Source organism: Phaseolus vulgaris, chromosome 1 (genome assembly GCF_051622355.1).
Source record: "Phaseolus vulgaris cultivar YP4 chromosome 1, ASM5162235v1, whole genome shotgun sequence".
In the NCBI taxonomy this organism is placed as follows: Eukaryota; Viridiplantae; Streptophyta; class Magnoliopsida; order Fabales; family Fabaceae; genus Phaseolus; species Phaseolus vulgaris.
The window spans coordinates 22941671-22954408 of record NC_143498.1 but is presented as its reverse complement, the minus strand read 5'-3'; the positions used below and the strand labels follow the sequence as shown (position 1 = coordinate 22954408).

General features: G+C 33.4%; 1 protein-coding gene across 1 annotated transcript; it reads left to right on the top strand.

The window, feature by feature from the left end:
* Positions 1-2369: 2369 nt before the first annotated feature.
* Positions 2370-4267, top strand: LOC137813733 (pentatricopeptide repeat-containing protein At3g26630, chloroplastic). The gene has a single exon (XM_068616146.2). It carries the CDS (start codon positions 2612-2614, stop codon positions 4058-4060), a length of 1449 nt encoding a protein of 482 aa, XP_068472247.1. The 5' UTR covers positions 2370-2611; the 3' UTR covers positions 4061-4267.
* The last annotated feature ends 8471 nt before the right edge of the window (positions 4268-12738 follow it).

Here is a 12738-nt window from a genome sequence, read left to right as displayed (position 1 = left end):
TAGTAAGAAAAAGGCTTGTGTAGCTCTTTCCACTGCAGAAGCTGAATACATTGCTACTGGGAGCTGCTGTGCACAGATTCTTTGGCTTAAACAGAAGCTTGCAGATTTTGGATTGAAGATTAGCAAGGTTCCTTTGCTTTGTGACAACACAAGTGTTATAAATCTCACCAAAAATCAGATTTAGCACTCAAGAACAAAGCACATTGAGATTCGTCACCACTTCATAAGAGATCATGTGAACAATGGAGATTGTGAGATGAAGTTCATTAAAACAAAACTACAACTTACTGATATATTCACAAAACCTTTGCCAAAGGACATGTTTTTCTTTTTAAGAAATGAGTTAGACATTCTTGACTCTCAAAATATCTCTTAAACTGCTTTCTATGCATAATGTCTATTTGTGAAGACAAATAGGGGGAAACTTGGTTTCTGTGTTGCTCTACAAACTGTTTTAAACTGTTTTAAACGGTTAAATCTCTTTGATTTCTGTTTTTATGCTTCTGCTGATAGAAACAATCGATTGAATCGAGGAAACAACCGGTTGTTTGTCTGATATAGTGCTATTTATATGCTAGTTTTTCTGCTATAATGTTTATGCAGAAAACTAGTTAATGTGCTATTCTAATCTGCTGTTAAAGATGCTCTGGTTTGCATAAGTTTTGCTTTGCAGGTACTGCTTCAAATTCAAACAAAGACCAACACAAGCAACAAAGGATTTGTCTTCATCAAATAGGGGGAGATTGTTGATCAAGAGTGATCAAGTGCTTTGAAGAATTCATTTTGTGCTTTGAATAATCCAAATCCTATGTGCTTGATGCAAGGTTGTGTTGCTGCTGTATTTTGAGAGTGATCTGGGTAGTTTTATTTGTAATTCACTCCTTTGTTGAATCTAAAGCTAATGTGTTTTAAATTCTTTTTGAAATAAAGTATTTTTCAAACTAAGTGAAAAACAACTTGTTGTTTTGTCAAATCAGCCGTTTGTTTTACTCTTATAAGTTTTTGAAAATGTTGAAAACTGTTTAAGTTTGGTTGACTTAACTGCCAAACCAAACAATCGGTTGTTTCGTGGTTTCAACCAATTGTTTCTTTGAAAATCCTAACAGAATTTTGTTTTGATGGTTGAATGAGCTTTAAATGATTTCCAACTGAATACGCTTCTTCATTAAATGCTTTGACCAATCTTTGGAAAATATAAATAGTTTGTTTATGTTTTCAAACAAGAAAGAAAAACAGATTTGAGTTTTTCAGTTGTGAAAGAGTTGATTCAAGATTTGAACATTCACATCAAAATTTTGGGTTTTCTAAAGAGAGTAGAATAAGATTTTATTTGTATTGATTTCAGATTGTTCAGTAAACAAGTGTAATCTCTTCTCAACCTTTTGTATTTTTGGTGTTGTGTTGCCAATGAGTTTTGTGTGCTCTTGAGGTGGTCAAGATCAATACTCTTGGTGTGTGAATTGCCAAAGTGAGTGTGTTTCTTGAAGGGTTCAAGATCACTGCTTTGGTGGATTGTGTGTTGTAATCTGGTTTGATTACTTAGTCGATTACCCAGTGGTTTTTTGGGGACTGGATGTAGCTCTTGGTTTAAGAGGGAACAATATAAATTGTTGGTGTATCTTTCTCTTACCCTTAAACTCATTTACATTCTGTTTTTAGCTTTACTGGTATAAACAACCAATTATTTAGTAGAAACAACCGATTATTTTTCTACTGTTTTGCTGTTTTATTGATCTTGTTCTTGGCTAACCTGATTTCTGTTCTAGATTCATACAAAGAATTTTGTTAAACTTTAACAAGATTTCAAAAATCTGTCTTAAACAATTCACCCTCCTCTCGTTTAAGACCATATACTCTAACAACAATAACATTTTATAACATATTTACATATACAAGATAACAAACGACTAGTGTATCCAAACTTTACTAGAACTTTGTAAGAATATATATATATATATATATATATATATATATATATTATGTCAATTTTAATTTATATAATTACATATAAAACAATTTTAAATTTAACATAAATTTTCGTAAGAACATATTATATATATATATATTATGTCAACTTTAATTTATATAAGTACATATAAAATAATTTTACATTTAACATAAACTTTCGTAGATATAATCTATATGAAATAAATTTTCAATTTTAATCATGAGTTTAAAAAAATTTAAAAATATAATCTAATAGAAGTAGATAGAGTTGATGCAAAATTTGACTGAATCGATATAAAATTTGATAAAAGTAGTAATTTCTCAATCCATATATAGATTTATTTCTTAAGCCGTCTTTAAACTTTATGCACCAAATTGATAGTTAATTCATATATATATATGGTCGTGATTGAAACCACGTCCAAATATTTGTCTCCACTCATAATATTGTGCCGAAGCGGCGTGGCCTTCGATTTTCTTCCGTAGTAGTGATAAACGAACCTTATCCAAATAGAACACCAATCTCCTACTGGTGCGGTTGAGCATTTAGCAACGTTATCCTTAGATTCCTTTGGTTATGGGTTTGGTTTTTGTGTGATGGGGATATCCCAATTGGCATTAACCTTTGGGTAGTTAATTTTAACAAATTGGAATTGGGCATGCCATGAAGGTCGCATGTTGTAGCCCAGAACTTAATGTTCCCTGCTTGGGAACCCCAAGAACAAGGTTTGGTTCCGAGGAAGCCCATCTGATTCTTCAAAAATGTAGCAATTTCAAGCAGCTTAAGCAAGTGCATGGCAGAATAATCCGTTTTGGTCTCATCTATGACCAATTGCTTATGAGGAATCTGATTCAGCTCTCTTCCTCTTATGGCAAATTGAACTATGCCACTCTGGTATTTGATCAACTCAATGCCCCAGATACCTTCACCTGGAATGTCATGATTAGAGCGAACACCATTGGTGGTTCTCCTAAAATGGCGCTTCTTTTGTTCAAGGCCATGCTTTCCCAGGGCTTTGCACCTGACAAGTTTACATACCCTTTTGTGATCAGTGCTTGCGTGGCCTCTAATGCCCTTGATTTGGGAAGACTGACCCATGCTCTTGCCATCAAAATGGGGTTTTGGAGTGACCTTTATGTGCAGACCAACGTGATGAATCTCTACTTCAAGTGCCACGAAGTGGATGATGGATGGAAGGTGTTTGATAAAATGCGCGTGCGCAACGTGTTCGCGTGGACCTCTGTGATTGCTGGGTTTGTTGCTTGTGGGAGTCTGGACACTGCTAGGAAACTGTTTGAGAAAATGCCTTCCAAGAATGTTGTGTCATGGACTGCAATGATTGATGGGTATGTGAAACATGAGCGACCCATTGAAGCATTTAATCTGTTTGAAAGAATGCTGGTTGATGATGTGAGGCCAAATGAGTATACTGTGGTGAGCTTGGTCAGAGCTTGTACTGAGATGGGTAGCCTCAAGTTGGGTAGAAGGATTCATGATTTTGTCCTCAAGAATAATTTTGATCTCGGGCCTTTCTTGGGTACCGCGCTTATAGATATGTATAGCAAGTGCGGCAGTTTGGATGAGGCAAGGAAAGTGTTTGATCTGATGCAGGTACGAACCTTGGCCACTTGGAATACAATGATCACTAGCTTGGGCGTGCACGGGTTTAGGGATGAAGCCATTTCCCTTTTTGAAGAAATGGTGAAGGCAAACGAGGTTCCGGATGCTATCACTTTCGTGGGTGTTCTGAGTGCCTGTATTTATGTGAATGACACGCAACTAGCTCAGAAGTATTTCAATCTTATGACTGATCATTATGGTATAACACCTATCTTGGAACACTATACATGCATGGTTGAAATTTATACTCGTGCTGTTGAGTTGGATGAGTTTTACACGCCAGGGAGCGCCTTAGAAGCTAATCATGATGTTGCAGAATTGCTCCACAAGAGCAAACTCACTAATATAGATGACATAAAAAAACTTGTACAAAAGCAATACGAGGATTTGGATGCCTCAGAACTAGTTATAGATCATTCATCCATGAGCTCTGAACCTCAACTCTCGAGCTCAAGGAGGCTGCATATTGATATCGGCCAAACAAGTACATAGTTTGCAACTTTGTTCTCAATGACTGTCGAACAAGATGCCTTCTATGGAGCTTTTAAGAGAAGTCCACATACATAGCCAAATGGACCCGTTTAACTTGTATTTTAATATGTTACAGGATCCATGATGGTCAGCATTGTTTGTCTTCTAAACTAAATAAATATTCATTGAAAAGTATTTCAATGGTGAGATTGATACATGTCGATATAATTTTTACTTTGTTAAATTTCTTAAAGTTACTTTGTTAAGATTTTATTTATTTATTTATAATTTGCTTGTTTAGTCAAACTTGAATGTTTATGGGTTAAATATTAAATGGTGCATTATTAGAGTGATATGAAACTAGGATTACTAGTCACATGTCAATCTTTCACCTACATTTGAGATGTTTTTGTATAATACACTTGTTAATATAGGCAATTACAAAAAATTAATATAATTTTTTTTACCTTTGCATATATTCTGAACACAATGCATACATGCATACACACAGTGCTTACATTTCTTTTGTTTATTATTTATTTAATAGAAATCTAGATGCGTGTTAGATCTGTACCATATGAAAACTACTGAGATTAGTGACATTCACAGCAAGCATGATTATTATTTGACCCAATAGATTATAGATAACCAGTGGAAGGAAAAAATATATAAAAACCTTGATTTTGCTTTTCTTTCTTATTTAGATATTGGTGCCATAAAACGGGAGTATAAACTTTATTTTTCAAATAATACATTTTCTCAATCAATTAAAGGAATTTAAGTGCAAAGGAGTCAAGAGTCTTGCAACAAACTAATCCAAGTCTTATTTTACTTTAAATACCGTTACTTTGTCATAAGCAACTTATATTATATTTTTATAATTTTTTTAATGGTGAGAAAGTATAAAAACTCATATTTTTATAATTTTTATTTATTTATATTTTAATTGTTTATAACATAAAATATATTTTAATTTTTTATTAACATAATATATATTTTATTTTTTCATAACTTAAAATATTATTTAATTATTAAAATATTATTTTTATTATTAAGACTTATTTTTAAAAGGGGTGAAATGACTCTCACAATATAGAACTCTTGTATTATGATGTAAGTTATTTTTCCTTCGAATGTCTCATTCCTTAGTTTTTTGGACCGATAAATGGAGACATATAGAGGTGACATTGCGGACTGATGTGTCCTACATAGGTCAATCCCACATTTGGCCCGAAAATGCGAGCTGGGTTGGTCCGCCTCGCGTAAGAAGTATGAGTTCATTTCACTAACTTGTCCCACATAAGAGGTAACCTACGGGCCTGAGGGCCAACCTGCATAAGGAAAACATTTTTTTTTCAAAAATTAAAATTTCATGAATAATAAAAAAACTTATTCCTACTACTGAAAAATTAAAACTTTATTCGTATTTCAATTAATTCAATTAAGATAAAAATATAAATTCAAGTATGAGAGTTGTTAGAAGACTTGATTAAAAATAATTAAAGTTTTGCTTTACATCTATTTTTTCCTATATATGTACATAAATGTATAAAAGTATCTTATCAAAGTTTTGTTGAAAATGAAGCTTTGATGCCTCCAAATCTGTGAAGAGAGCTTGATACCTGTGCTGTTGAGTTTGGGGTTTAGTTCTAAGTAGTTTAAAATTTGTAAAATTCATTCTTGATCCAAAGCACATCTTAATCAATCTGGTTTGGAAAATGAAAAACAACCGGTTGATTTCTCGGTTTAGTCGGTTGTTTTACATCCAGCTTGTTTGGAGGGTTTTGAAACTATTTTTTGACTTGGTTGACTAACTGTCAAAACCAATTCAACAGGTTGATATTTGAATTTCTTAACAGTTTTTCAAAAACCTGTTAAATCCGTTTTCAGTTGATTTGAAATTGTTTTGGCTCGCGTTTAACTACCTAAAATGGCTAGTTTGAAGAGCTATAAAACTGGGTTACCCTCCATACTTGAAAATACAGAAAGAGAGATCAAGAAACTGTTTTGAGAGAGATTTGATTCAAGCTTTGCAAGATTGCCTAAGGCTGTGCAATTGGTTCAAGAAGTGAATTAGGAGCTCTGTGATTTCCTGTACACCAGGTGTAATCTGTTCCTTCTATTCTTGTAATTGTTTTTCATTTTGTATACTTGTATAACTGTAAATATATAAGGCCAGAGGTTGTTCTGACTATGATTGTGTGAAAAGGCAAAGAGGGTGTGTGTTCTTGTGTGATCAAGATCACCTCTTTGTACTATTGTGTAATTGTAATCTATTGTTGGTTACTTAGTGAAATACCCAGTGGTTTTCCGGGGATTGGATGTAGCTCTGGTAAGGAGTGAACCAATATAATTGATTGTGTGATCTTTTCTCTCTCTCTCTCTCTCTCAGTCATTACAAACTGCTTGATGTGGTTTTTGTCTCTGCTGCTATAAACAATTGGTTAAATCAAAATTTCAACCAATTGTTTTTTTCCAACGAGTTTTAACATTTTTTATTTCTTGGCTTCCCTGATTGCTCTTTCTGTAATTCTTCATAAATCTTCATTCTTAGCTAACATTTGCGAAAATCTTGTGTTAAACAATTCACCCCCCTCTTGTTTAGGGCATTAATTCTTACAATTGACATTAAGAGCTAGGTTCTTGAAATTTTCTCAAGTCTTATTTTTCAAATCTGTGTTTAATGGTTGACAAGTTACCTTTTGGGGAAATAGCTTCTATTAATAGACCGCCTTTATTCGGTGGTGTGAACTATCAATTCTGGAAAGTTAGAATGAAATTTTTTGTTCAATCTACAGATAAAGGAATTTGGGAAGCTATAGAGAATGGACCTTTTATACTATACAAGTAAAAAATGATGATGTGTTGGTTGATAAGCCTTGGTCTAAATTGATTGAGACTGATAGTAAGAAAGCCAAGTTTGATTGGATTGCAAAAAATATAATAACTTATGCTTTAAGCTGTGATGAATTTTTCAGGGTGTCACAATGCAATTCTGCAAAAGAAATGTGAGATATTCTTGAGGTCACACATGAGGGAACCAATGATGTGAAGAGGGCAAGAAAGCATGCTCTCATCCAAGAATATGAATTATTCAGGATGCTGAAAGGGTAAACAATTTATGATGTGCAGAAACGTTTTTCTCACATTGTGAATCACCTAATGAGTCTTGGAAAAAGCTTTGACAAAGAGAAGCTAAACATAAAGATTTTAAAGTTTCTTGACAGGTCTTGGCAGCCAAAGGTTACTGCCATTTCTGAATCAAAGGATCTAACATCCATGACAACAACCTCATTGTTTGGTAAGCTAAGGGAACATGAACTTGAAATGAATCGGTTGTTTGTCCAAGAGAGTAAGGATAAACACATCAAAGGAATAGCCCTGAAAGCAGCTGGCTATAGAAGATATCAAGATTCTAGTGACAGTGAAGAAGACACAATGAGTTTTCTATATAAAAGGTTCAACAAGTTCTTGAAGAAGAACAACAAAGGCCAATCTTCTAAAATGTATAATTCCAAGAAAATGAATGATTTCAATGCTAACAAATACACATGCTTTGGCTATGGTGAGTAGGGACACAACAAGGCAGATTTTCCTAACAATGGAAGCAAAGAGAAAACATAATTCAAAGGAGAAAAAAGAGGCAAGACAAAGAAAGCATATGTAGCTTGGGATGACAATGAAGTGTCCTCTTCCAGTTCTTCGAAAGATGCATAAGCTAATATGTGTTTGAAGGCATCAACATCAAGTAGTGTAAGTTCATATTCTTTATCTAAAGGTGACAACTATTATCAACTTCTTGAGGATTTTAAAGAGACTCATGAATAGGCAAATAAGTTGGCTCTCACAAACAATAGATTAAAAGGTTTGAACAACTGGCTGGAAACTAGAGTTAAAAGCTTAGAAGTAGAGCTGAATAATTCCATAAATGATTTTGAAAATCTTGAACTTATTTACAAAAACTCTTCTTGTGAAAATTGCAAAATCCTTGAAAACAAAGTTTTTTATCTTGTGAAAACTGTGGATAAACTCACCAAAGGAAAATCAAATTTTGAGAGTGTGCTAGAATCTCAAAGTTGTGTATTTGGAAAATCTGGTCTTGGTTTTTATCCACAAAACAAGAACAGTGAAAGTTCAAAACTGTTTTCAACCTTTGCAGAAAAACAATCGGTTAAAAACTCGAAACAACTGGTTGTTTCTTGCTTCTATTGTATGAAAAGAGGGCACTCTGTTAGATACTGCAAAATAAGGAAAGTTCTTGTTCAAAGAGGCATATTAAAGTGGATTCCTAAGTTTCATAATGTTTCTTATGATCAAACTAACACTTATGGATCCAAATTTTTTAAAGGATCAAATCTTGGCACTTGATATGTTCTTTTTGTAGGACTTTGCTTCCATATTGAAGGATTTGTAGATTCTGGCTTTCATGGATGCAAATACTCAAGTTAGAGCCTTAGTTCTGGAATTATGAACTGCTTCAAATCTATACAATGATCTTGAAGGACAATTTATTGTTTTTCCTATGCTTGAACATTATGTTTTTAAATCAAATTCAGTGTTATCACTCTTATGGATTATTTTGTTTTGTATTTCTTTAATCTCATTCAAACAATATGTGCCTTGATTTGAATATTTGAATTTTTTATTTCTATTGAAGAATTTGTTTTTATTAAACTCAAATTGCTATCACAAAAAAATCAATCGATTGTTTTCACGAAACAACCGATTATTTCTGCCCTAACAACATTGTGGTCAAATCTGCTTTAATTCTCTGTGCTTTGATTCGTGTCTTTGATCAATCCCAGTCCCTTTAGTGCTCAATGAAGCATTTATTACTGCTTTGAACATATATTCTCTTTGCAATTACTACTTTTTATAGAATTTATTCCTCTTTACATTGGAAATTAAAACCTTTTTTATGCTTGGTCAAATTAGCATGTGATTTCTCTCTCTGTGCTTTCTGTTAGGGTCTGACAAGTTGCTTTATTGCCTCTGATTCGATTCTTTTTCGTTTGAATTTTAACCCACTAAATGCCAAAGCTTTGACTGCCTTTTCTGATTATAAACATGAGTGGTTATTAGTTTTTTTTCTTCACAAGAAACAACCAACTATTTTCTCTTCTACTCAAATATATTTTTGTAGTTTTCCTACACTCTTTTTCTCTCATTGAATCATGGAACCAACTCCTCCATCATCCAAAAGGATGAAAACAAGGGGTGTGAGAAGCGAAGGTAAACTTGAAAGCTGGTTTGCAGGAGAAACAAAATTGATTGAGAAATACCTATATGAGACAAGTAGGAAAATAATCAATTCTCCAAAACTAATATCCTTCAGTTGGATGAAGCAGTACAAGCTCATTGAGTTAAGGAATCTGTTGAAGGAGCAAATGGTGAAAGGGTTTCTTGAAATGTCTGGAAATATATATCCAGAATTGATAAAAGTCTTCTGTACAAACCTTCAATTTAATGGTGATAAACTCTGCTCTCAAGTGAAAGGGGTGGACATTGAGATTACCCATGAGGTTTGGACTGCCATAATTGAGTTGAAATATATTGGACTAAGAATCAATAAAGGTAATATAAGTGTGGTGGAAGAATTTAACAAGATGCAATTCTACAAGAGTTTCCTTAAAAATCCTCTCTCAAAAGTGAGGAATTTTTGTTTTGGAGGATTAAAACTTAATGAGAGGCTAATTGCCTTCATCGTCTCATGGATGCTCACACCAAAGGGCAACAACCATTCCACTCTTTCAGAAGAAGATTTGGCTCTGTTTTACTGCATCATGAACAAAGTGAAGCTGAATTGGATTTACATCTTTAAGGACCACATGCAAAAAGCAACAAGGTTAAGTGATTTCCATTATCCCTATGCCATTTTGATTTCTAAATTTCTACACTATTTTGAAGTGGATTTAGAGGAAGAACTGTATGAGGTGGTGAAGTACTAAAGTGAAATCAATAATGGTTCCCTAAGCAAAATGGGGTTTACCAAAATTGGTGGAAGGTGGGTGAGTAAAGATGGAGACCAAGCTGGCCTAAGTGGAGCTCATGCTGAGGAAGAAAATGAAGTTGAAGCTACTAGAGAAGAACCTGCTCCTGAAACATATGAGGCTGGACCAAGCTCTACTCACATGAATGAAAGGATAACCTCAATGTCTCCCTTTGAAAGACTCATGGTGAGTAAGATGGATAGCTTTGCTGAAAATCAAGGGAGTCTCCATGAGCTATGTGATACACAGTTTCAGAACATGGATGCAAGGTTTCAGACCTTGGATGAGCAAATTGAGGAAGGGCATAATCAACTCTTTGGACTGCAGTATGACAAGGATGACTGAAGCAAGTTTACAACTTTCTTTCTCATTTATGGTTTAATATTTTGAACAATTTCCTTTCTCTTTATGCTTTTTTTTATCTTTCTTTCACTATATTTGTGAAGACAAATAGGGGGAGAAGTGTTTTGGGGTTGTGATGTTCTTATTTCTACACTTATTCTGCTCGAATGTTGCTTTAACTGTTGCTATAACTCTGATAATTTTAACCGGTTATTCATGTATTTTAATTGGTTTTTTTACTGCTGATGCACCTGTGTATGTGTAACGGTTTTCACACAAATTTAGTTGATGTTCCTTTTGGAAATCACTCAGTGGAAACTAGTTTTGTGGTGCCTGATGTATCTGGAATAGATTATCCTGTGTTTTTGCATCTGTTTTTGATTGCAGGTTGTGACAAATTCTAAACAAAACATTCCAAAACAACCTAGGGATTTGTCTTCATCAAATAGGGGGAGAATGTTGAAAATGAAGCTTTGATGCCTCCAAATCTATGAAGAGAGCTTGATGCCTGTGCTGCTGAGTTTGGGGGTTAGTTATAGGTAGTTTAGAATTTGTAAAATTCATTTTTCATCCAAAGCACAACTGAATCAATCTTGTTTTGAAAATGAAAAGTATTTTTCTAAGCTAAGTGAAAAACAACCGATTGATTTCTCGGTTTAGTCGGTTGTTTTACACACAACTTGTTTAGAGGGTTTTCAAACTGTTTTTGACTTGGTTGACTAACTTTCAAAACCAATTCAACCAGTTAAAATGACATTTCAACCGATTGATATTTGAATTTCTGAACAACTTTTCAAAAACCTGTTAAATCTTTTTTCAATTGATTTGAAACTGTTTTGGATCACGTTTAACTGCCTAAAACGGCCAGTTTGAAGAGCTATAAAGCTGGGTTACCCTTCATACTTGAAAATACAGTAAGAGAGATTAAGAAACTATTTTGAGGGAGATTTGATTCAAGCTTTGCAAGATTGCCTAAGGCTGTGCAATTGGTTCAAGAAGTGAATTAGGAGCTCTGTGATTTCCTGTACACCAGGTGTAATCTGTTCCTTCTATTCTTGTAATTGTTTTTCATTTTGTATACTTGTATAACTGTAAATCTATAACGCCAGAGGTTGTTCTTACTATGATTGTGTGAAAAGGCAAAGAAGGTGTGTGTTCTTGTGTGATCAAGATCACCTCTTTGTACTATTGTGTAATTGTAATCTATTGTTGGTTACTTAGTGAAATACCCAGTGGTTTTCCGGGGATTGGATGTAGCTCTGGTAAGGAGTGAACTAGTATAATTGATTGTGTGATCTTTTCTCTCTCTCTCTCAGTCATTACAAACGGTTTGATGTGGTTTTTGTCTCTACTGCTATAAACAATTGGTTAAATCAAAATTTCAACCGATTGTTTTTTTCCAACTAGTTTTAACAGCTTTGATTTCTTGGCTTCCTTGATTGCTCTTTCTGTAATTCTTCATAAATCTTCATTCTTAGCTAACATTTGCGAAAATCTTGTTTTAAACAATTCACCCCCCTCTTGTTTAGGCCATTAATTCTTACAAGTTTTGCTACAAAATATTTTAAAAGATGACTAATTTTTTAATTATTATATTGAAATCTCTTCTTTATATTATTTTTTATTTACAAATTTTAAATATAAAACTTTACTTAAAACTAAATCTTTTGTCATTCTTAATATTAACTCCTTTAGATGATCAAAATAAAACATTCCTTTTTTTAGTACATTAAATTCATTTTTTTAAAATAAAATAAAATAAAGGTCACACTATAATAATGGGTGAATGAAGTATGGTTTTTTTTTTTACGAAAAAATAATTATTTTTTTATTTATGCGGGTCAACAGGACAACCTGTCCTGCCCCGCTGTTAGCCCGCGCGAGCTGCGGGTTATGCGAGACGGGTCAAAGCGGGTCAGTGGGCTAGATTAGTAAATACGCCCCACATTGCCATCCCTAGAGACATACGCAAATACACTATGACATTTAAGTTAATTGAGATAAAGATGCACAAGTAATGAGATATGAGTATTCTGAAATATTTTCATTTATTTATAATATTCTATTAGACTTTTACATTTATGTTATGAAGAGATGACAAATAAACTTATACTCACCAATATCGTTTAAATTCACGTTGATGTTGATAAAGAACAACTAGATTGATTAGGTATAAATATGAATATGGAAAATATGACTTTTTACATCTACAAATACATAATACATGGATGAATATCTAGATATTCACCCGCTCTCATTTTAAATTACTAATATGTTTTTATTCATTATTACTTGGCATTAGAGAGAATAAATGTGTGTTTTTTGGTATTGAATTATGATAATATCATGTTTGCTTTGATTTGCTTT